The following is a 25,970-nucleotide window of genomic DNA, read 5'->3' on the forward strand; positions in this document are numbered from 1 at the left end:
TCAGCCTGGCCCTGGTCCTCCCCAAGTACAGTATGCACTACATCCGGGCCACGATCGGTGACACAATCACCCAGGCTAAATGTAAGTTCCCCCCCGTAAATCAGTGCAAACCCCTTGTGGCACTACAGTGTGTTATTATTATCTTAGTAATAATATTCTGCAGTGTTGGGTGTAAAGTGATGTTAATGTTGTCCAGTGTTCGCTCCGCGTGTGAGGCTGAGAAATTCTCCGCTTATGGTTCCTATCCATCATTTAGAGTACCCCCCTCCCCACACACACACACACACACACACACACACACACACACACACACATATTCACATACACACCCACGTACAGCAGGCCCTCGCCCCTTGTGTCGCCACTGTGACACACACCCTCAGTTGTGGTGCCGTTCAAAGTGTTTGACGTCAGACAGCGGGACGAGCGGCTCCAGTGTCGCCTTTCACACATATAGGACTCATCACTTCATTGACAGCCAAGTGTGTGTCTGTGTGTGTGTGTCTACAAGAGGGGTATCTATGTGTGTGTCCGTGCCCGGTTCTATTGAATGAACACATATTGGATCAGAGGCTCCAGATGTGTCGCGCTGTCATGTCTCTTTTGAGGGTCTGTCTGTTCTCCGCTAGTGAAAGATGTCATTGTCATTGTGTTACTCAAAGGACAGTTTATTGTGTGTGTGTGTGGTTAATATGGAGCCATCCCTGGTTAGGGTCTGTCTTTCTTCACGCTTTATATAGTTCACTTATAGTTTCCCATGTATTGTATTACCTTAACATTGCATTTCGTGTCGAGGGCGAACGTCCCACCTTCTCTGCAGCTGTCGACCGGCTCCCTATTCCAGAAAACTGTAGAAAATCAGTTGGCAGCGACTCAAAGCTTTTCCTCACGGCGTAATCCATCAGCGTCAACGTTTCATCACCTCTATTTTTCCTGGCGGAGTCTCATTAATTGCAGTCGGGAGCAGGGACAGGTTTTAAGAAACGATGTTTGTCTGTGTTTGGTGCCGGCCGCAGGGGGTTAGATGCTGTTATGGTTTCACAGTCAAGTTTGAAGAAAACGTTGCAGAATCATCGAACGCACCGAAGCCCGGAGCCAGCAAGGAAATTTACACCTGATAAAATAAAGGTGGCGAAATCCATCATTCAAATTGCAGTTTAATCTAAAAACGTAATGTACGGTTGATGCCAGAAATTGCATAGGTACGCAGATGATGACATCTCATTGTCTTTGTAGAAACGACTTTGATCCTTGCACACAAAGTTGTCTAAATTCCTAAGGACGACCCTTTAATGATTTTACATTATCTCAAGGGAAACCTACTCCCATCACAAAGTGTGTAGCCACAACCGAAACAAGCTAACGCTAAGATTGTGTGTTTGGTCGCACAATGTGACGATGTAAACAGTTTCCCTGTGCTCAGACACACACACACACACACACACACACACACCCAGCTCACCCTGGACGACCTGAAGCACCCGGTGCATCTTCCACTGGTTTCATGACTTCCACTTAGAGTTTGAAGTCGTCAAACCTTCTCTCCTCTCCTGCTGTCTTTTCCAACTCCCTGTTTTTCCTCTCCTCCTCCCTTTTGTCCCCTCCTCCCTCCTCAACTCCTGACCATCCCTGGTGTGTCGGACCCCCTGCAGCGTTTTTGGGCAAGTATCCTCCTCTTGTGCTTTACCTCCTAAACCCCCACCCCCCCCCCCCCCCGCCGTCTGACCCGCTTTGTCAAACACTCGCAAAACACAGAAGCATCTTTTGTTTTCCTGTTTTTTCCTCATTAAATGGCTTCTAATGACAATTCTGTTTATCCCGGGTGGAGCCGGCGTCTGCTCCCGGGAAGCGGCGCTTCGCATGCGATGCTCGCCCGCCCAGCGCGTTGCAGACGGGGTGTGAATGTCTGCGTGTGCATGTATGTGTTTAACCCCCCCACCCCCACCTGTTCAAATGGCCCTCAGATGTGGTTTTGGCTCTGATCCGCTGCAGAGGGAAGAAACGAGGACAGGATGTTTGTGCTGTTTAAAGTTGATGCTATAAAGGAGAAAGCTGCGGCTCTGCACCCAGAATCTGGGCTTTGTTTTATTTACTCATTTATTTATTTACTTTGACTCACTTTGAGTTTCACAGGCCCGTTAAATAAAAGACAGGGTCCGGCTGAACTCTCTAACCGGCATCTCCTCTGCCCGTCCTCCCGTGTGCTGTGTCATCATCTCCATCTTGTTTGTTGGTTCTCGATCTCCACAAAACACGGCTGAGCTCTTGTGGTTTGTCTGAAAACCGCAGCGATGACTCGTGTCTGTTTTCCAGAGAGTGGAATATTAATGTCAGTTTTGAAGAAAAACTCCAAATGCTCCGCTTTCTCCAGTTTCTTACTTGTCATGCGTTCGAGCCGCTCCGGGTTCTTGTCCTGCATGTTTCTGTTTGTGAGATTGATTCCTGCTGGAACCCGTTCTCTGTTGGGACGGATCTTTGGACGTAGCTGCACGTCTTGAGATATTTCCCTGAGTCAGTCGTTCACAGTGGGAAAAAAAAAACAACCTCCGAAAAAAGATCTGGCAGGAATGTCATCATCGGTGCAAAGAGGCATGCGAGAGCACGGCAAATGCATCCAGCCGTCACTCCCTAACTCTCCCTGCGATCCATCACTACGAGATGCCGCGTTGGATTAATAAGTCGGGGGGGGCCAAATATCAAAGCATAACCACATGGGTCCAATTATTTCCCCATCGTGGCCACCGAAGAGGACGAGGGGGTAGCCCCATGTCGTCATGAGAAAATGCCGCTGTACTGTATAATCAACTGTCGACACAATGTGCTTTGGAGAATGTCAAAGAACTGTCGAGGTTAGGAGCCGCGGTTAATCCCCCCCCCCCCCCCCTTCTGATGCGAAAGACATCGCTGGACTTTACAAGGGGAACGCTAATAGCCACCGCTAAGAACACGTCCACATCGTCACGTCGAACACGTGTGACCACATCGTGAGCCGCTCTGTCTGTCATGTCTCCATCTCCCTCCAAGAAGGTCTTCTGTTTGGAATGCAATATTTCTATTCTGGAGTCGCTCTGTGAATAAGATATTGTGTCACCTTTTGACCCCTGTGGTTTTACCCTGTCCTCTTTTTTCTCTCTCTCCCCCCTCCCCCCCCCCCGCCCCTCTCTCTTTTCCCCTCTCGTTCTTTAACCTCCCCCGTGGGACGATTCTCTCGTTCGCCAACTTTCTCTCTGCTGGGATTTTTTCCACTCCAGGGAAAAATGGCAAGTATTTAATTTGTTTCCTCCTTTTACTTTCAGCTCCCTCCTGTTGTTCCCGAGCCTTGTCGGTCCTTTACCCAGAAAGAGTAGAAATTGGCTCAATTAGAGTTTTGATTTGTCCATTTTATTAGTTTGGTGGTTTATCATTTTCATATTTTGGCTTTGTTTTAGGACATGAAGGAGGAACGTGGTGTTAAATTCACGGATCTGTGGCCCCTGATATTTATTCGGCTCATTTTCAGTTGTTCTTTTTTTTTTGTGTGTTGTTAAATATTCCCAATCTCCTCTGTACACAATCCCTCTTTCACCTTAGTATCAAACTGTGGGACTCTGACCCGCGTGAGGACGGCAACTCATAATATTTTGTCCCTTTCACCAGTTTCTGAAAGCCTGCTCGCCGACAAGTTTGATGAATACGGCTACACGTTCATCGCTCCGAGGTGAGTTGACTCGTCGTTTATTTGCTTTAGATTGTCTGAACGATTCGTAACGTGATGACTCAGCACTTTCTCTCTCCCCCCCATCCCTGCAGGATGTACTGTAAGGATCTAAAACTGCCCGACAAGAACACAAACAACACGGAGTTCCTCATGGAGTTCAACAACTACATCGACACGAAGACTCCAAACAACCCCATGTGTGAGTATCGAAGAGCAGTTCTTCACCTTGACTCAACTGGGACATGTTCATCGAGAATAAAAAAAGCTTTTACACTGGATCTGCAGCAATAAGACCTCGCTCTCCCTCCAGACTTCTATTTGCATCTCAAAGGGATTTACGGGTATTCGGTGTTGTAGGTGTACGTGAACGAGCCTCAACCATCTGGCTTGGCATTGAGGTGTGCACTGAGCATTTAATGGAAGAGCGCCAAACCCCCGAAACCTATTCCCAGAGGTCTCCCTTCCCAGTGAAATACAGGTCTGGCTGGATGGTTTGGTGTGCATGAGCAGGCAAAGCTTTGTAATGTGGAGCCCCCCGAGTTCGTGTTACCCATTTGACGCTAACTCTAAAAGTCTGACCATCACACGCCTCGGTGCACATGTGTGAGGTACGGCGGCTTAGATGTGACACGGGTGCGCTCACACACACACACACACACACACACAATATTCACCGGCAATATTCCTTCCACACCCCGCCTACAGCCGCTCGACCTCATCCAATTACTGTGTGTTTGTGAGAAAGAGCAGGACACGTCAAGCCAGGACGGCGGGCGGAGCAATAAAACACAAATCAGGGCCGGTGGACCTTCTCCCAAACATCTGACCAACGCATTAACATCCTTGGCATTTTCTTGCATAAACTCAATAGATGTGCATCACCCCCCCCCCCCCCCCCATTTTTCTGCCTACTAATACAATAGGTCCCCAGATATTCATAAAAGTCCCTTTATTGCGTCCCCTAGTGTCATTTGATGGTTTGGATTTAGGAACTCGCTTCAAAACACGTCGACATGATCACTCCAATAAAACTTTTCACCCAATTGAAATATTACTTTCACCGTTATTAGCTGCGAGTTTAATGGAGTCCACAGGGAGCGCAGAGGGAGGGAGGGAGAGAGAGAGAGAGGGAGAGAGAGAGAGAGAGAGGAGTCGGGGCCCCGGTGGACTCTTGGCAGCTCGGGTATCGTCACACGCTTTACTCAGTTAAAGCCACTGCAGTGGCGAAGAAGTTGAAGTACATTAGGAATTCCTGGGGCTGCCTTCAATAAAAGATCCCTAATGAAAACCACCGCACAAACGGGGTGTGCAGGGGGTTTGCGGGATAAAGTGTTACACCAGCTGTTTTCTCTGATGTGTGTGGTGTGTCATAAACGTTGGAGGAGGTGGCGGAGGTGTATCGCCGAGCCTCCACCTTAATGGAGTGGAGCGGGTCGTCCAAGTGTTCAAAGAGGCCGGCGCGGCCCAGAGAGCGGGCGAGCGGCTTTTTATCGCCCCGCTCTGTTCGTAGGGTCGGAATGCAATGTGGTTACACCTCCATCAACCCACCGGTCGACACCCCGGTGGCATCAAACACATCCGATTCAAAGCTTTGTATGAAATTCTAATTTCACAGTGAGGTATCATCTTTTAGCTTCTTTCTCAAAAAACAATCCCCTCTCTGTCAGATTTGCTCGACCGTGTAGGGGCTTGACAATTTAGCATCATATCATTTAAAGCTGTTGGGAATCTCTTTATATTTATTTCAAATATTCGTACGATCTCATGGATGAGCTGATTGGAAATTGTATGGGTCAAAAGTCAGGTTGCTGTGACCTCACCAATCAGGTTTTGGGGTTTTATGAACTTAGCATCTCAAGAACATTTCCAGGGAATTCTACACTTTCGTTTGGCTGGACTCACAGATCATCCGATTTGGATTTTGGTGATCAACGGTTCAAGATCAAAGTGGCCTCACCAAACATGACATTAAGGAAATTAATACAAATTTAGCCAGATGAATCGATTCTATTTCCATGGTGAAAGGTCGTGGCTACAGTGACGTCTTTAGTCTATAAATAAAAGAGTTCCTCGAATGAACTCACACTTATTAACTTCTTCTCTTACTTTTACGTGATTGATTTTCTCCCGGCTACTTTTCCCCTTCAAGCGTTTATATCACATTTTTCTGGATCACCCTTGTTGTTCAGACCTTGAGGCCATAATGTCTCCACAACAAAGATTTGAAAGCATTTATCCAACAGAGATGTCACACTTTCAAAACGAGATGTCTGACAGATAAAAAGACGGAACATCTCGACGCTCCCTCAGCAATTTTCGGATACGTCAGCAGACACACAAATTAGCGCTGACAGATAACGTGCTGACATTCTCTTCCCCCCCATCCCCCCAGGTAACGTGGAGCTGGTGAACAGGCTGCTCTTGGATGCGGGCATAACCTCCGATCTGATTAAGCTTTGGAAACAAAATGAGCTGCAGTAAGTGCCAACTTCAACCCGTCAGTGTTTTATGATGATTCAGCAAAAAAATCAACTGATGTGCGGTTTGTTGCTTGGTGTTTGGTAACCGATGTACCCGACTGGGAGAAAGAACAAAAAACAGAGTACAGATGGTGCAAATATTTCCGCATCACCAGTAAATGTCAAGCAGGTACAAAGCACATTCCAGACTTTTGTAACTGTATGTTTTATGGCTTCATCTTCTCTGCTCGTCAGGCCCGGCGTCTCGGCCAGATTTGTTGCCACTGACGGGGGAATCACGCGGGTCTACCCCAAAAGGTACGTGTCAACCTGTTGAGGGGGGGGGGGGCTGCTGATTTAGGATCAGCGAGAGGAGCAGACCGGTATGGTTGGGATCATCTGATAAGGGAACGACGGTGTGGTCTGCCAAGAAACCTGCAGCTTACACATGAAACGCCTTATTTTTGTACTGGTATAAAACCAGATCACCTGTCAACTGCAGGTCACGGGTTAAGAAAACCAACCAATAGGACCTTATCATTATGTCTCCAGCTACTTATTCCAACTCCTTCTGAGGGATCCCTTGGTATTCCAGCTGGGATTGATAATCCCTCCAGCATGTTCTGGACCTGAACTGTTTTTTTCCCCTGGCAGTGGAATCTGACCGCAATAGGCATCCCAATTAGATGATAACCACCTCAACAATTTTGTTATTGTGAAGCAGTGGGTGTCTAATAGTCTCCCTTCAGATGTCCAAACTCCTCACACCGACGGGTGACACCCAAAGCGTATGATTATAGGCTAGGGATGGAACGGAGCTGGATTGATCTTCTGCTTGCATCCCTCTTGTCCGTGACAATTGGTTTAACAGACAACTGCTACGAGTTATGAGCTAGAGCTGTTTGTTCTTCACAACTTGTCGTGACCCAGATCGAAACTGTTTCAGTTACATGAAAACAAGTCTGTTTTTTCGATATTCGGAGACATGGCAGATGTCAAAGAAGCATTTGATAACAGAGATTTATTCACCTTGGGAGCAGCAGCAGAAAGTGAAATCTAATATTTTGAAGTTGGAAGCTTCAGATAGGCCTGGACGAGAAGTTTATAAGAAATGTGTTGGGACGCTTTAGCAGGATGAGCTTGAGAGACAGATATGAATAGTGCATTGGACCCAAATCCGATCCTTGAGGTGCCCCAGAGGGAACATTGTGATAAAATGAGTTTGCTGACCTGCAACACTAAAATGCTTAAACAACGCTGCCAATAAAGTTTTGAGCAAAGTCAGAAGATGTCAGAGACCAGCAATCACCAGGTGGTTCACTTGCCAGACTTCTTTCAAGCGTGAGTGAAAGAAAATGGAAAAATTGGAAAATGATCTGTAGTTGGAATTTAAGATGTGTGCGTGCGTGTGTGTCTGTGTGTGTCTGTGTCTGTGTTGTTTTACATAAATGCATTTGACAGCGCCGGGCTGTACTGGAGCGAAGAAGCAGAGACGTACGAGTCAAGTTTCTACAAGCGAACTTTGGACAATGATCTGTACATCTTCACTCCAACGCCCTACGCAAAAAAAAACAACAGTGAGTAACAACCTGTGTGTGTGTGCATGCGTGTGTGCGTATGTGTTTATCTATACATTTATTCCATTGTCCTTCTTGCAGCAAGCGACGACACAGTGCTGGTGAGCAGAGCGGTGGAGATCGATATTGATGGTATCCTCCTTAAACCAGCTGGTAAGGACACACACACACACACACACACACACATTTATACACTTATTCTTATTGTTTCTCAAGTTGACTCCCTCGCAGTGCCACTGACACATAAACACACACTTACAGAAATGTGCACGCCTACATATTTGATAATATAGCTTTAAAAACACACCAACACACACACACACACGCAGGCTCTAATTTAATGACAGCTTCTCCTCGTTTGTCAAGTCCCCCCCCCCCCACCCCACCCCCTCCTACTCTGACACATACACACAAACACGCACAAGCCACACATCAGGTTGTGTTGTCTTGTCTCTTGGCCGACTTTTGCATTTTCCAAGTTCAGAGAGTAAAGTTGACGTCGAGGTCCCACGATGATCTAGGACGTCTGGTTTTTGTGTTTTGTCCCAGTGGCCGGTGTGAAGCTGGACATCAGCGCCTGGATGGCGAGGTTCATCAACACCACGCAGAGGACCAATGTGAGTGTTGTTCCGTGCCTGCGTGACACTCTGTTGCATTGTGTGACTCTCTGACACACTGCCTGACTCTCTGACGCATTGTGTGACTCTCTGACTCACCGTGTGACCCTCTGACGCATTGTGTGACACTCTGACGCATTGTGTGACTCTCTGACTCACCGTGTGACACTGACGCATTGTGTGACTCTCTGACTCACCGTGTGACACTGACGCATTGTGTGACACTCTGACTCACCGTGTGACACTCTGACTCATTGTGTGATTCTCTGACACACTGCCTGACACTCTGACGCATTGTGTGACTCTCTGACTCACCGTGTGACCCTCTGACGCATTGTGTGACACTCTGACTCACCGTGTGACTCTCTGACTCATTGTGTGACTCTCTGACACACTGCCTGACACTCTAACGCATTGTGTGACTCTCTGACTCACCGTGTGACCCTCTGACGCATTGTGTGACACTCTGACACACTTTGTGACGGCGCTCCTTCATCACTCTATCCCCCTGCTGTGTTCACAGTGCAACGATGAGATCTGTGGATGTCAGAGAAATGACGTGGTAAGACATTTAATTGATTTTATTACTTCAGCTGTTGTTAATAATGAGAATCTTGAGAATGTCACTGAAGTCCTATCTGTGTCACTCCAGTACGTGGACTGCGTCATTCTGGACGACGGGGGCTTCCTGGTGATGTCCAATCAAGATGACTATATCGATGAGGTGGGTCCGTGCATTTAACTCTCAGTTTCAGACAGGTAAATAAGACCATGTTCTATCCCAGGACTATTTTTATCCACTTGGGCTCATCAGGAGATTTAATGATCAGTACGTCCTTCCCTCTGTGAGTCGGTCCCACCATCGGTAATCATTTTGTTTCTGGAGCAGAACTCCAAAGCCATGTGGAAAACTTTTTCCAAAGAACAAATACCTTTTGATATTTGTTGGTTTTACAAGATTAAATCATTTTGAATCGCTCCATGGAAACAAGTTCAACAACAAGCTTCACAATTGATCAAGTATTGAAGTGATAACTTTTTGATATTTTTAGGATTGTTGAAAATGTTTTTTTGTATCTCAAAAAAGCCTCACAGTGAGAAGGATTCCAGTGTGTGTGGGGAAGGGGAACATTTTATGACCTCAGATAACCAATAGCACGAAAATGTTCTGCTCTCACGGTTCGTGTGGACGTCAGTGGACACGTTATCTCCTCATGACATTTTTGGAATAAATCAATTATGATGAGTTTCTTAACCAGGAATATGATTTGTTATTCATTTACAACTTATTTGAAACAGAAGAATTACAATTTCTAGGAAGGAAGTAATTGATTACCTCTACACAACATCCGTTTTTACACGGTTCTCAATTATTTTATTTTTTTTTGCGATTTGACTGGATCAGTATTGTGGTTTGTAGGATCATAAGGTTTTATTTTAAAACATTTCTAAAAAGGTTTATTCTCTCACTCTTCATAGACGAGAATCACAAGGTTGAATTTAAATAAAAGGTGGTTTAATTACCGTCGACCAATTGTCTGTATACATGACATGAGTCCTGGTGGACTGCTGCAGTGTAGGTCATGAATCCTACCTCCTCCATGTTAGTTGAGGAGACATGGACCAAACTCAAAGGTCATAAAAGACGTCAAATACATTTGTTCTCATCCCACTGATGTTTGTGCAAGTGTTATGTTTGGTTTTAATTCGTTATTTGATGCAGTGGAAACAGGGTGATCTATCATGCATCACAATTGACAGCTGAGACTGGCACTTGATTGGTCGAATACGTGTTTTGGTGGGACACTTACTGCTGAGGCTCCACCCCCCCCGATCGCTAATTCACAGACACTGGATCCAAATGGTCAAGACGGCAGTTTTCATATCCGGGATATTTTGGCCTCATGTCTGTAGAGTGGGAGGAGGTAGACTTTTTATGTCCGTGTCTACGAGTCGACCTTGAGTTTAAACGCTTCTTTTAAATGATCGTTCACATTTCAAACACTTCATTGTTACGTGTGGTAAACGGACTGTATTTAGCATGTTGTGCTTTTCTCGTCTTATTGTCCAATTAAAGCGTTTGACAATACAAGTTACATTCAACCCCTTCACACCCTGCAGGTAGAGCCGTTAAAAGCAATTTACATTCAAGTGCCTTGCCCATGCAGACTGGAGGAGCAGGGGATCGAACCACTGACCTTCTGGTTAACTGACCCGCTCCACTTCCTGAATGAAATATGAAGCCGTCATTGCCCATACGCCACCTGTGTAGTTTTTTTTTTCAACCATTAATTTTTCACGTCCGAAATGAGACCCACTTTGTCTTCAGGGGTTCAAACCTGCGGCGTCACTTCACCGTGATCCACCGAAACAATGCAAGCAAGAAATAAACTAACTAACTGTTGGGCCCCTTGAGATTGGAGCACAGACACATACGGCCCACAGTGCATTTCAGCCTCACTCCCCGCTGCCCCATCCTCAGCGCGAGGAGCCGGGGCCCCTGCTGTCGTCTGAGTCAATGTTTTTTCACGCAGCCTTGGCCCCTTCCTAATCAGGGCTGGGTGTGTGCCGGATAAATCAGTCGCCCTCTGAAGTTTGGCAGCAGCACTAAAACCGAGGGACCCGGGGCCGTGTTTGGAGAACGCTGTGAGCTCTCAATCATATTTCCTACAGGAGCAAAGTTTCTCTCCCTCCGCTTGGCTTCTCGCTTTCTCTCCCCCTCTTTATGTCTTTCACTCTCTCCGGCTCGCTCTTTTCTCTCTCTCTTTCTTTTTTTTCTGCCAAACCCTCCGGGGAGTCTGCAGCCGCCTGGGTTGTGACTGTTAATTCATTATTTGTGTTATTGCATGGGGGGGTAAGGCTTCCTTTACCTTATAGATTGGAAGATTTATATATCGCTCGGCCGTCGCACTTAGGTGGAATGGATATGCGGAGGATGGCTTGTTAACAGTGACCTTACAAAAGTGGAAGGAAAGGGATAGTTTGCATTTCCACACACACACACACACACACACACAGTCGTACATGTTCGTCTTCTGCACACACACACACACACAAAGATGAATATTTAACGTGATCCCTCCTGGATAGAAAAAATACTTAAACGCTCCCATGCACACGGCCATGTCACACCACGGAGATGCCGAGACAAACTACTTCCTCCAGGCTGAAATTTATAGTTGCCTGGCGGACTGTGTTAATCAGATTAAAGTGAAGTCCATCATCCGGGTTTGAGGTCGAGTTACTCCGAGTGTGTTTGTGTGTGTGTGTAGGACACACCTTCGGCACATAGTTACACATTCTTCACTGTTTTACATAGATTTCACCGTGGCAGGACAGGAGTATATAAATGTCTAAGCGCTCTAAACGGGGAAATCTTTACATTTATATGCGATTCTCCATTATTTCTCAGTGGAACCTTGTCACTGAGATTGTTTCCCTGTGAAGTTGTTGTGTGGCCATCTGGGATTGTCTGTGTCGAGTTCCTGTGTCGAACGTAAATGAAGATGGACGACGCATCTCCACTTCCCGAGTCAAAACCCAGAGTCTGCACAGCAGGGGATCGGGGGGTGGGGGGGGGTGGTGTTGGAGCCGCGGTGTCCAGGTCCCGCTGATACACCAATCCCGAGTCAGGTCTCAACTGTCAATCATGATGTTTCACCTCATTTTTTTTATAGTATCTAACAACTAATGAACACTTGGAAAATACAAGGTGGGATTAGAGCTACCTCAAACTTATTCGTCTTTTTAAAATCGGTCCATGTCCCCCCCACTAACATGGAGGAGACGAGATTTCTGCACACTTTAGCCAGCCAGGTCACCTTACATACTCCTATACACCGGAGTTGAGAGTCCGTCCAACCATTTTTTAGATGCCTGCGAATGCTTGTCATTGCAAATGGAAACTCAAGCCGATGACGCTGAAGCGGGGGGGGATCATGCACTCAAATGGTCTATAAGCAGTTAAACGCATGTTTACAAACACATTCTGAATGTGGCGTCACCACAGGAGAAGCAGTTCAGACTCATGTCTCCACTCCTCCTTCTGCAGGTCGGACGTTTCTTTGGCGTGATCGACCCGGTCCTCATGAGGAGCCTGAACGACTCCCTGTTCACCTACAAGCAGACCTACGACTACCAGTCGCTCTGTGACCCCAAGAAGGAGAGCAAGGCGGCTGCAGGCCTGCGATCAGTCTACGTGGTGAGTTACATAAGCCAGAGATCATGCACACACACACACAAACACACTTTGTCATCCACATGTGCACAACTACACTTACATGTTCACACATTTCCCTATCCATACATACATCTACTGGTTTCCCTGCATGAGCACACAGACAGATGCGAGGACACATGTTTTTTTTTTTTCAACTTACAACACACACACACACACTGTCAGTCCCCGGGGAACCATAAATCTGCACCGAGCAGATGAGAGGGGTAGCAGAGGGTATGGTGAACGCGTTAGAGAGGGAGCTGCAGCAGCAGTGACAGGATTAGTTGGTCTGGCGCGCTCGGCTAAGTGATGTCGAGAAGGGGGGGGGGGGGGTAGCGCCACTGTTCTTCGTCACTCGCAAAACACACAACTCGCGGTGAAGTGATGCGAATTGTCCACAGACATCACTCCAACGCCGCCTCAGATCCTCAGAAGGTTTACCGGTAGAGTTTAGATGGAGAGGATACCGGCGGCAGAGATCCATGTTCCTAAATGAACAACCCAAAAGGTGTTGGGTTGTCTTTCTTCCCAGGTGAGATGAAAGCCGCCGGTTCTGATCAAAGCCGCTGTCAACAGGCAGCGAGGCCTCCACCACAGTGAGATGTGTTGAACCTCCCCGATGACTCGACACGCCATCGACGCAGGAGAAAGGGACGCAGCCAGTGATTCACCAAAACAAGGCCCTCGCATGCTAAGCCTAATCGAAGCAGCATGTCGGGTTGCTTTCCTTTGAGCCGTGTGCTACTTTGTTTTCTCACTGGCCCTTTTTGTTTGCGAACGTACGCTCACATGTGTGGACGAGGATCGGGCTCGAACTTCCTCTCTCTCCAAAATTGGAGGACAAATCTAATCTCTGGCTGGAGCCGTCGGTTCGCCGCGAATCGGCCGCGACTACAGCCACTGTTAATACGCGAGCTGGAGGTTCTGATTGGTCCGACCAGCTTAAAGTGATTTTGCTCCATGATTTATTGCGTAGATAATTTTGTCCCGCTCTGATATTAATAAATTTTCATCTTGTTTTGTCCCCGTCAAGCCCACAATCGCAGATATTTTGAGTTTGGGATGGTGGGCGTCAGCTGCAGCCTGGTGAGTGTTTTGTTCTTTTCTAACAATGTGGTTGTTATTAGTGTCATCCCATTTTTTGGTGAAATGATTAATAACAAAATTACACAATATAAAGATCTCTAACCTCACATGGTAATAAAAAGCAGGCAAGGATCTCTCCCTCTAAACTGGATGTTTAGCATCTGTTTAATAGCTGAAATGTTCCCAAGACACTCGGCATTCCTCAAGATCCTCCCCTGATTTATTCTCCGTCTCAGTGTCTTGATGTCATTAACAGCTTGTTTTACAAAATATCCAATAAACAATGAATTTTTATCGAATTTCAAATCTTTCAATAAATAACGAATTGGTTTAACCCAGATTGTTTTATTATAAATTAATCCGTCCTTGAGATATATATTTGTTTTGCCTCTTAGGTCCATACTGCAGCAGATACTGGTCAGCGTCACATTCCCCAACTTCCTGGACGCAGGTGAGCTCCTGTCAGATCGAAGCCAGTGAAAACACCAGCACTGTGACCTTGTGATTACGTTTTGTGCAACACTGATCTGCCTCTGGGCCTCGTCATGAGGGAAACGATCTGGAAACAGTTTTCAGTTTGATAAGGCCTGAAACACATCGTTGGGTAATTGTGCTTTATTCTTGAAATTCCGGTGCAATAGCTCACCACACACCAAGACTGTTCATCTCTCAACAGCCCATTACTCATGCATCTTCAGATCTCCAGCTGTGTGCCACAGGGGGTCGTGCTTGCGGTTGGTATTTCTGTGCGAATACAAATTAAGCTTTTAGAAAACACAGATAACCATCAGATTAGAACCAGGACAAAATGGCAGGGCTCTCTGTTTTTACAGTGTTATGTCTCGTGATGACTTCGATGATTGTTTTAAAAAACGCTTGAACCCAGAACCGCCTTCAAGGCTGGATGCCACCAATCATAAGTGAGGAAATAGTAGTTTGCGATCAGGTGGAAGATCCAGGCTCTGCGTGTCTGCTGGTTGGTTCAACAGCTCCTTCTTTTTGTTTGTCAATGTCCACTGAATTGTGATTTTGTGCAGCTGCAGAGCTCATGGGTACAGGATTTTTAAGCACCACAGAATCCCAAGAGTCCAATGAAATGTGTAAATCCAACTTGTCTGTGTGCATCGTGATGTGGAGTAGTTTTCTGACAGGCAGCTTTAGTTTGTTGTGCATTAACATTTTGGTTGCCGGGTTAATTTCTTGTTGTATTAACTGCGGCAGCAGATGTATGAAAAGATGCAGCAGAGACGTAATTCAAGCTTCTCTTCTGGCTCCTGTCGATTTAGCATCTTTCAGCGTTTTTTTTTTTTTTTGGGGGTTTTATGGCCCACAAGGTCACTCTTTGGATCTGTCACAGAAAAGCTACTGCACATCTTGCCTGGAATTAAGGTTAATATTTACAAATCTGGCCCAGTTGTTGGAGCTAAAAGAACAAATGACAATGGACTTAAATTTGTCAAGAACACCTCTATAGATCAATTATAGTGTTGCTCTATGTCTGTTGGATAATTGTTTCCTTTCATTTTAGCTATATCATCTTTACTTAGATATAATATATTTACATTATGTTATAGCTTGCTGTGCTGAACCCAAATGTCTAAGTTGATAGTTTTGCTCAAGTCAAACATTTTCTACCATATCTCTCTCGACAGAAAGTATCAATGTTACATTTTACAGTGTAAGACATATACTGCATATACACAGTGAATGTCTATACTTTAATTATTTATTTCTACTGTCTTTCAGACTTCATGATTTTAGGACTTGCCTGATTTATTCTCTGCCTTGTAAAGCACTTTGTGTCCGGAGTGTGAGAAGTGCTCAATAAATATAGATTGTTTTCATTGTTATTTATGTAAAAAGTGTCTTTCCTGTTAAAACCTCTCCAGCTGAAGTGGACGATGACTTGTCGGATGCCATGCTGAAGGAGGTCTGCATCACCAAGCAAACCCAGTTCTACTTTTTGAACAACAACGTGTCTTTCCGAGGGACAGTGGACTGTGAGAACTGCTCCAGGTAAGAGCTTCACACTCGCTCCACACACACACACACACTCTGAGCATCATGGTGCATTCGCATCCATGAGACACCAGTGAAGTCCCCAGAGGTGGAGGGCTGTAAAACCTCTCATGCCACAGAGGTGAAGTCACGTCACCAGTGGGGACCACCGTCTGGGCATGGTCATGTGTGTTACTGTGAACTTGTGTGTGTGTGTGTGTGTTTTAAGGCCCCCTCGTGCCGGCTAATAGAGTGCCTGCCGGCAAGCCGTGTGCCGTTCCTGCGCATTAGCTGTGCACACTTTTTCCCCTGTTTAACGACCACCATAAAAAAGCAGAGAAAATCATTTGTGCACCAGCGACATGTGGGTCTCAGCCCAGGTCCTGGACGACAGTGGGTCGGCACAGCAGGTTTGTGTCCCCTAAGGAATAGAAGCAGTTAGGTAACCTGAGTCCACGGTGTGTTTCTCATTGTGTTTCCCGTGTAAGGGTTGTGTTAAAGATCAAAGCTTTTCGGGAGTGTTACAAAGTCAAAGAGAAATAATTACTCTCTACATCAGCAGCTCATCATCGAAAGCAAATGCATAAACTGAGGAAAATCAGTGTCTTCTTTTCATTGCTCTGGATAAATATTCAACTCTCTGCATCTCCTGTGAGAATGATTCATTGAAATTGTATCTCCATCTTTCCTGGAGTCGGGCCCACGTGTCAACAAGCGCTCATGTGTCTCCTGTGTGTCTGTCTGCTCCTCTCCAGGCTCTACCACGCTGAAAAGCTGCCCAAGACCAACCTGGTCTTCATCATCGCTGATGCGAAACTCACCTGCTCGTCCTGTGACGCCACCCTGATGAAACAGGACGAGGAGCCGTGTATCCTTTTACCGAACACAGCTATCGCCTGGCAGGGGACATGTGCACTGGGTTCAGGGGGACAGATGTTTAAGCCGTTGCTGTTTTCTGACGTTGTTTCTCCGGGGCGTCTCTTTCTCCATCATCTGTAATCGTCACTATGCATCATTCCCCTCGTCTGTGATAACCTACAGACTCGATAACATGGGAGCAGAAACAAGTGACAGATAAAGTACGCAATGATCATTTCCGCTGTAAATGACGTCCAGAATTTGGCCCGGGATCCAGATGTGCCTGCGCTGTGTGTCTCCGTGTCTGTATTGCAGATGGCAGTGTGGGATAGTTTTTGCCGAATAGCTTACAAACAGAATCTGTGATCTTCTCTCCCGCTCACAGGGCTGCGGTCAATTATAAACGAGGCCTGGAGGAAAACACAGCGCCTGCCACATCGTTGAGATGTTGAGCAATGTGCTCGAGCGCCGGGAGGAGCCAACCTGGTTCATGTTGTAAAAGTCACGCTGCGATTAAACTGAATCTGCTCGATTTGGACAGTCATAACATGCGTCCCGGTGATTTTCCACAGTTATCACAATCCCCAGTGTAATTATTTTACCGGGTGGTTATCGGAGTTTACGGCCTTCTGAAGATAAGAAAAGCGCTTTGTTGCCGCTGTGATTAATCACTCTGTCACAAACTGTCATGCTCCTGACGTCACTCATCCAGCCGAAGGTCCCGATCCCTGTGAGCTGGCCCAGAGTCCTCGGTACAGGAAAGGGCCCGCGGTCTGTTTTGATAACACCGAACATGTAAGTTGCTTTCGTCAGACCTTGGCTGAGGGTGCTCTGTGTAGGCTCAATCAAAAAATGGATTGATAATGCCAAGCGGCTGAGCAGTGGCCGGTGAGTTTGTTCTTCTCATCAGGATTTAAGAGGTTTTGCAATAGAGAAATCCAGCCTGAAATATAGAAGCCTTTCAAATGAAAGTGTGTGCCCCGAGGCTACAGTTTGGGATTCACTGTTAAAACCATTTTCGTGTATGCCAAGAACAATGTAGGCCTAAGCCTCAATTAGATTTTGTTTTGTATAGCACTAAGAGAACTCCTACTACTTCTAATCATCTGTAAATCCGCATCCGGGATTAAAACATTGTAAACACAGGGGCAGGCCTGTCCAATAAACCCAAATTACCACATAACAGCTATTAACGTGATTTATTTTGGCCACTTGGGGGCAGCGTAACAAGTTGAAAACACATGAGCAACATACATGTATGACATTATTATGGTATGTCGCTCCATTAAGGGGTGACAGACCTCAGCATTACTGTTGAGTCATGAATCCCTGGAGAGCTGAAGTTACACGCTCACTCTCCGATAAGCACATTTTAGTTCGATTAGAGATACGATCTGCTGACTGGCCAAAAACCAGACAACAGAACGGAGATTAAAGCCGTGCCCCCGGTCGTGCCCGGACATTATTTCCATGTGTGTTCTTCATGATTATATAACTTGATCAGTTTGGACAAATTAAAATTGCCACCAGAAGGATTTCATTCCGATTGGAAAACAAAAGAAAACGTTTATTCTCCCGGGTTAGAGCCCAGAACCCGTTCTCTATTATCTGATATGAAACAGTGCACCTCAGTGAAGAAGTCCGGCCCATGGCAACTTTCCATCTCTAATGTCTCCACATGGCGCATGTCTCTTCTCCTCTTTTATTTTGGCCGTGTTTGTGCAGATTTCCCACGCAAAGACAAACAGTTGGTTGTTTCCCTCCTTATGAATAAACTAAGCTAAACAGAGAGCTGCACAGAATCTTTGCGTGTGAAACCTCACTTCCTGACTGTCCCTGTTTGTTTTCACTTGAGTCTTTTTTTCCAATGTCAGACTGTGTCGGTCTTATCAAGTAACTCTTCTGCCAGCACTGTCTTGCACACACTCATACACACAACCCCCCCCCCCCCCCCCCACACACTAATTCTTAACTCTTCTGTCACACGCTTGTCTCTGAAGTGAATGTTTCTATCTGTCCACTTGAAGTATTGCTTTCTGCCTTTTCTGCTCATGTTTGCTTTCTAACTTCTCGCTAATGATGTGGATCTTTTTTGCTGCATGATTCTCTTCTCTCTCTCTCTCTCTCTCGCTCTCTCTCGTTTCCCTGCTCTGTGATTGGCTGTCTATGGTTAGGATGAGGCCATGTGCCGAAGGAGCGCAGGCTCCCCATTGGTTTCCTCTCTGCTCATGTTACTGCTGCCGCTGTTCATGTGCTGTCTCGGGTCAGTCCCATAACTCTAGCTCCTTCTCAGCTTGTTTTATTTTCTATCTAAAGCTGCTTTCAGACTCGCTCTGGTGAACATTTGCCCTGGGGGGGCCGTTTGTGAGAATGAAAATCCAAGTCGGGTGCTCCCGACGTAATCCAAAACTTCTTCTGCCAGCCCCTTAGAGAAATGTCCAAGTGATTCCATGTGAGAGCACCACGGGAAAATGTTCCGGAAAGCAAGTGGGCGTATTTATGAGGATTTTTAGAACAAAAAAACAAAAATAATTAAAAAACTCAGGATGAAAGAGAGGTGCCGTACACGTGGAAGATGCCAGGGTAAATGTCGAAACAGAAAATCAAAGAGATTCAAGTGCTTTTCCAAGAGCATCGGTTTCGATGGGCTGTCAACAAAGACTTGATTGGCGCACCTGAATGAATGCGTCATGTCCTTTCAACCTCTCGCCCGAATGTTCCAGACAATCTCCTGTTGTCCTCACATTATTCCAAGAGCTAATGTCTGAAATCAGCTTGAAAATCTTTGATCGTAACGGTCGCTCTCCTCCCCCTGATATCCTCGACTGTCCTAACCTTATCTAACTCACTCACTTCATTTTATGTTGCGTTGCCTGCAGTCGTCCTTGTTACCTGTCAGTCTCTGTTACGTTCTACCTGCGTCTGTCTTCACCTTCTCCAACGTGCCTCCCGGTCTTTGAAGCTATGCTCTTTGTACATTTACCCATCTATCATAACCCATCTCAGGCAATTAACTCCGGTGTCTGTCTGTACTGACATGTGATTACTGACGTATCCAGGCACCAGCTTCATAATACTCTTCACTTCTCGCTTGTATCTGGATTCATGCACCTTTGTAATGATTATCAACGGTTCCTCAGTTAACCCCCCCCCCCTTCTACCAGACGATATCATATCAGTTTTGTGGCATGCATAATTATAGATACGTTAAAAAAAGGACATTTTGAAGCCTTGTTATATACTCTTATACCCTGATGTTCCAATAGACAGATTGCTAAGCCTCATTAGCCACGTCTGTCAAGCTTTCTCCTGTTGTACAATACACACAGTTTAAGAATTGCAGATTTACAGTAATAATTGGAATTGTCTTTGTTTTAGATACAGGAAGAACAAAATTAGACTTGACTGCCGAAATGTCAACCGGCAGACGTTATTAGCTTTGGCTAGCTACGCAAACCCTGAAGGAATTGGCAGTTTTTTTTTTTTTATTTGAGCGTTAATTTACTTGGTTTAAATCCAAAATATGAATCTTATTTCAACATTCATGAATTTCTACGTGTGAATACAGTTTTAGGATGAGAAACACTATAGCGCAAAATGCTAAGGTTGCTGATACGACATTTTATTTAGCAGTCAAGCTACGGCTGTTTGTGGGGGGGGGTTTAGGAAATTGACCATCTTAAAACTGTTTATTGTGTTGGTTTTTAACAAACAGTAACTTCACTTCTCTGCCTCGCCGCTCGGCACTAGGAGGCGGATCCAGACTGTGGCGGGGCATCCAGCCTGAGGCCCCCGCTCTGGCTGCTGGCGTCCCTTCAGCTGGTGCTGCTCTGGGTTCTGACCGGATCCAGAAGCCACGCTGTCCCGTCATGACCTCTGAACGACCTCATCGCACCCTCCAGCTCCCCCCCTTCAACTCTCCAACATGGCAACCAGCATGCGACGCTGCCACTGAAACGATGAACGCCCGATGAGAAGTAACTAACAAGCAAAAACCTGTGGAGCCCCCACATTCTTCCGGTTTCAGGGGTTTCTCAGTGATTTCACCAGGTCCGAGGGTGCGAGCGATGAGAGAAACCTGATCGGTTCGAACTGTAACAACGACCCTGACCTGCGGATAACCTTCAGCCCTTCAGTTGTCCCCCAGGGGAGATTAGAGGAATCCAGAGATTCATTTTGATCGGCGACTCCCGAACTCTCTCTGACTTGATGTCGCCAATGACGGAGGTTGGACTGCCTTACAGTATCAGAGGGAGTGAAGTCTCAGTGGAAGGGGCATGCTGTCTAATCGGTGAAGTTGAGCAGTTTTATTCACCACTGCCAGAATCAGTGCTGCCCCATTTGTGAGCGTACAGTTTTATTTACAATCGATTTGCAGTGGATAGTTCTTAGGTTTTTATTGTTTTGTGGTTTCCAATTTGGCTACGATTGCAGTACGAGATGCCAAATTTTTACATCGAGAGTTCCTGCTCTTCCGTTGGGTTGCCGATAATATAATGTCGTCTCTGTCTGATGTTCAAATAGCAACACTCGTGTTCACTATGTCCCTGAGGCCTTCGCCTGGTGTTCATTTGTGTAGATACTGTATTTGCAGTGTGGAAATCATCTTCATTGTTATGTTTTATGCACAGAAACCACCCGTCAACTGCCACAGAGCTCTGGCTTCGATTTTTTTTTGTGTTTTTTTTTACAGCTGAACAACGAAACGTTGATCAGGAGTCGTAACTGTCTGTGGATTTTTTTCCTCCTCGGTGTCGGATCGCTCCGGTGGAAACTTTTTTGCCATAGCGCACATTAACCAATCAGGACGAGTCTGGCTGGTGTCAGTGGACAGAATCTCTAGTGCCATGTGGACTGCGTGACTCAGACTAACCCTTTAGCTACTAAATGGAGAGAAGTGTCGTATTTTTTATTTATTTCACTATTTATTTCATTCGAATGGAGCATCGAGACAGCATGCTACCGTTTGTTTTATCGCCACCACTAAAGAAAATGAATGAGAGGTGATAGAGGAGATTGTACTTGACCTTTTGTTCGACAGAGAAACAGGAAATCCGTACGTTTGTATTCACTGCTGCCACTTTTAAATTAAATGACTACTATCTGCACTGCAATTCAAAGTGCAGCTGTTATTTGTCTTTACAGTTGGGTCGTCAGCGTCCAATCTCTGTGTAGCAGTGAGATTCCCTCTTGCACTTTATCATCCTGTGGGCACCGAGTGGAAATCACTATGCACCTGCATTCACGCCTATGATCCTTTCTGTTGCTTTTAAATGTACGTTAAACTCACTTCATTTTGTGTGTCTTTTTACATACAACATACTATATTTAAGCAACACAAGCTCATACCTCCGCCATGGCCCAACAGTCCCCTTGAAGTCAATCAGATCTTGAAGATAAATCCAATGTAAGATTGCAGATCATGAAATAATCATATTCTGCATTACTGAGAATGATCGGTTGATAAAAAGAAAAAAACAAATTAACACCATCCCCTAAAACATTTTTAAACCACATTTAAATCCACTATTTCTAGATTTGTATCTAGTTCTGCACCACATTTAACACACTTGTTGAGATCAGTGCCCAAACTATCCAGGTTTTCTCACCAAGATTCATGGAGTTGGGAAATCGGTGTAGATGTCAAAAGCGTGAGAAGAATGAAATACATCCTCTTCCGGATTCGAGCCAAAATTGTGCGGGTTCTTGGCTCAAGTCTCATCCTTCCACCGAACCCGTTGTGTAATTTGCACGATTGTGAAATTCTAAAACAATACAACACCTCTCTGGTTTTAACAGAGGTGTACCACAACAGTAGATGACCCCAACAGTACATTTTGCCACAATGATGCACACACAGACTCACAAATTGGAACAAGACCCCAGAAAGATATAGAAAAAGCACTTATCAGTCAAACGACTGCCGCAGACAGCGAATCTGCCAAAAACCAACTAACAGGCTACACAGGGCAAACACTGGGCTCTGGAAGCAGTTACATATCATGTGCATCACTAAAAACATCAGTAAAGATAAAGCAAGGGAAATTAATTCATTTCAGAATGAACATTGAAAAACCCATAAATTCAACAGGAAATATTGTGAAGGGGAAGAGCAATTGAAAGCTGTGGTTACAAACAAGCTCTAAATCCCAGAAATAAAACTGTCACTTCTATTTATCCCAGCTGCATTTGGCGGTTTGTTTTTTTGTAGCTGTTGACAAGTAATTCCACGATTTGAACGATCCTGAGGTGTCGGCCGGTTCACGAGAAGATCTGACAATCACGGGTTTTCACGAATGCCTCGTTAGTTGAGAATGCATGCAGACACCTGCCAGAGGAGAAACAGCTATGTAACTGTTGACTGATGTAAGTTAGTTAAATGATTCGCTAAAGGATTCCCCTTAAAATCACCAGATCAAAAAATTCATGTTTCATCTGTTTCACATTCAAGACACCAACAAAATAGTAATTTGGTCGGTTTTCGGGGAGAGACGCTGTTTACACAACACCGCTAAAACCAAACCGGGTTTCAACAAATTCAACCTAACAGTCGACACATGTTCGCAGGAAACCATGGATTCTGTGGCAAAGTAAAAGCTTGTAACTGAAAAAGTTAGAAGTGTGCACCACATAACCACTCTCACTCTTATTTTTTTAACTTTTGATTCCTCCAGGTCAGATAAGGGAATGCTTGCTTTGTCTTTCTTTGTCACTTTGCTTCATCGCCATCATTAAACCATCATCATCATCATCATCATTATAACTTTCCATGTGGTCTGAGGTGAACATTTTGCTCACGATGTTTCCATCCATCTTTAACTCTAACTTTACAACTAAAGCAACGTGGTGAAACCTAACAATGCTACTTAACATTTACTAACACTCAAGAATATCAAGTGCCATATAGGACTCTTATTCTCTTGTGGAGAAACCCTATTATTCTAATATAACATTTATGCAACGTAACCAAGGCAAGATGTACGTCTCATGAATTGTTTCCCTGTAATGATGCATGGTTGTGGCTGACAGTTTGTTTTAGAAAATATCCAGTGTGCTCCTGCTTCAGTGTGTAATGTTGGGAAGCGTAATATCCTGGGTGTTCCGGCATTTATTCACGATAATACGATAAGGTACGATCAGCTATAACTGCCTTTCTCTTGGGGGGGGACAGCATTTTGTTCCGCCCCCGGTCTGATTCGATCTGGGAGAGGGAACCTGATTGGCCAGTGTGAGGTTGATGCACTATTCGTGATCTGATTGGTTCAAGTCACACACGATTCACTGTGATTACAAGACCGCTCCAGTGACTGAGCAAGTTTTATCTATAGACTGTAAATAAAGATGGTCGCGTCTCTGATTCCTCCAAAATAAGCGGGATGTGACTTCTGCTAATGGCTAGTAGCTAATTACCATTAAACCTTCAAGTAAAATAATCACTGAATATACGTAAGTGTGTAAAGTGCTGCCTAAAAGGACAATATATCATTTACTTTAAAAAAAAAATTTCGCTCATCCTATCCACTAACATGGAGAAGCAGGGATTCATGAGCCATACTGCAAACAGCCACCAGGGGACGAGCAAGAGACTATGATGTCATGCCATCCATCTTTATATGCAGTCTATGGTTTTATATCATTAACTACAAATCATGTATACTTTACACTTCCTTGTTGAAGTGTATAACTGCTAGCATAAACGCGTTACCACTGTTATTGTGAGCATGCTGCACGCTAATATGAGCATTTAGCTCAGAGCTACAGCTACAGCTACAGCTAGCAGCATTGTGGCTAAAAAATCGGAATTGATTTGTTATCATTCGTTTTTGTCGAGTTTTATTGGTGTTGAAAGGTTCAGAATAATCAAGTCAATCTGCAATTGAATTGAATACAATGTGGATTAATGCAGATCTGATGAAAAGTTCTAGAAATGAGTGTTGGGTGGCATCTGCCTGAAACGTACAAAAAAAGAAAAAAGGACATCCAAAGATCGCAAAGTATCCATGAACTGTAGTTATTCAGCTATAACGTGTAAACACTTGCTTGGTCCTTTTTAAACTCCACCTTCAAATGCTCCATAGAAAACTCTGGAGGACGAACACGAGCTTCACAACCGTCCAAATGTTCCATTCAACTCTTTAAGTGCTAAAATCAGATGCTGTCACCTCAGGAATAATATACTCTCTCTGTGATATGAAGTCGTTTTGATTCTGTTGGTGCTCTCTGTGTGGATTGGCCTTTTTATTTCTGGAATCTTGAGGATTGCTTAACGTGTGGTTTTGTGAATGTGTGTGTGTGCGTGTGTGTGTGTGTCTGTTACCTTGCTGCCACTCGGATCGGTCCGGCAGGCTTTCCCTGTCTTCGGTTTTAAGGCAGGCTACTGATGGAGGCGTAGGCCAGGTGGTTCCTCCACCAGACTTTGGCTACATCCACACGCTTTGATTTTAAAAAGGCGTTTGAAAACTAAAACCACATCGGCTCAAATTGGCGTTTTAGCTCCGTAATCTCTGTCCATAACCAGCGCCTGAGTAACATGTAAACCCAAATGAGACCACAGCAGTTAAATGCTCCAAAAATTCACAGCAGGCGGGCGTGTTAACAACGTGCAGCGGACACATCAGTGAAAGAAAACCAATAACTCAGGATGGAAGGGAGGTTCAATCCTCACTGGAGATGATATGACAGCTCTTGAAGATAAGAGCCGACGCCGATGGGCGATTAACAAAAACCTGTGATTTCTGCAGCGGAATTTCATGCGTCACATTCAGCCACATGCATTATCTGCCCAGGTGCCGCCCCTCGCCTGGAGGTTCCAGATGTGTTCCTGTTGTTGTGAACGCGTCTGACTCAGACAATCACCTGCTCCAGTCTTCTAGTTGGACAGGCAAACTCCAGACATTTTCAAGGGTCTCAAAAATTGCTTTAAAGAAAATACTATGGACGGGAAACATCGCTGGTGAAATGTTAGGGCAGGGTTTTCTTTACTTGGGCCGAGGACAAAGTGGAACTGCAACCGAGCGTAAGCGTTTGGCAAAATTCTGCTTTCACCGCTTGTAGTCGATTTGTGACTGATGAGACTCAATCAGGAAACAAATGCCGGTGACTGCATCCTTGTTTCCAAGTTCAACATCGTCTCTGCCTGTCCTGACTAAAATGCAGCCAGCAGCGTTTTCCAAAGCTCTTTATTTTAGAGAGTAATGGTGTCAACGCAGTGGAAGTTGTATGTTTTTAAAAGTAAAACATACTTGTGTGGATGTATAGCCTCAGCCTCTGGTGAGAGACGGCTTGTGGGGCCTCTCTCTGTCAGTCTCCCTCGATTGTGCTTTAATATATTACACTTCTGTGGAACTCCATTCTCCAGAACCAGTCGTGTAAAAAATTTGTACAAAAACTGATGTTGTTCTCTTCAAAAGGTGAAAAAAAAGGAACAATGTTTATAATCCTGGGAAGGGGGGGTGGGAG

The 25,970-nt window shown here is 45.2% G+C and overlaps 1 protein-coding gene across 1 annotated transcript in view; it reads left to right on the top strand.

The window, feature by feature from the left end:
• Nucleotides 1-21,655, top strand: part of cacna2d1a (calcium channel, voltage-dependent, alpha 2/delta subunit 1a) — a 74,625-nt gene extending 52,970 nt beyond the window's left edge. Inside the window, exons 22-38 of the mRNA XM_062382535.1 lie at nt 5-81; nt 3,637-3,697; nt 3,790-3,896; nt 6,090-6,174; nt 6,412-6,474; nt 7,618-7,733; nt 7,815-7,886; nt 8,283-8,350; nt 8,874-8,912; nt 9,003-9,074; nt 12,402-12,551; nt 13,603-13,655; nt 14,051-14,106; nt 15,545-15,671; nt 16,409-16,521; nt 17,224-17,306; nt 20,262-21,655. Of these exons, the coding sequence (XP_062238519.1) occupies nt 5-81; nt 3,637-3,697; nt 3,790-3,896; nt 6,090-6,174; nt 6,412-6,474; nt 7,618-7,733; nt 7,815-7,886; nt 8,283-8,350; nt 8,874-8,912; nt 9,003-9,074; nt 12,402-12,551; nt 13,603-13,655; nt 14,051-14,106; nt 15,545-15,671; nt 16,409-16,521; nt 17,224-17,306; nt 20,262-20,384 (1,465 nt within the window). The 3' untranslated portion in view covers nt 20,385-21,655. The remainder of the gene's footprint in view (nt 1-4; nt 82-3,636; nt 3,698-3,789; nt 3,897-6,089; nt 6,175-6,411; nt 6,475-7,617; nt 7,734-7,814; nt 7,887-8,282; nt 8,351-8,873; nt 8,913-9,002; nt 9,075-12,401; nt 12,552-13,602; nt 13,656-14,050; nt 14,107-15,544; nt 15,672-16,408; nt 16,522-17,223; nt 17,307-20,261) is intronic.
• The last annotated feature ends 4,315 nt before the right edge of the window (nt 21,656-25,970 follow it).

The sequence above is a fragment of the Platichthys flesus genome, chromosome 23 (assembly GCF_949316205.1).
Source record: "Platichthys flesus chromosome 23, fPlaFle2.1, whole genome shotgun sequence".
NCBI classification, from domain to species: Eukaryota; Metazoa; Chordata; class Actinopteri; order Pleuronectiformes; family Pleuronectidae; genus Platichthys; species Platichthys flesus.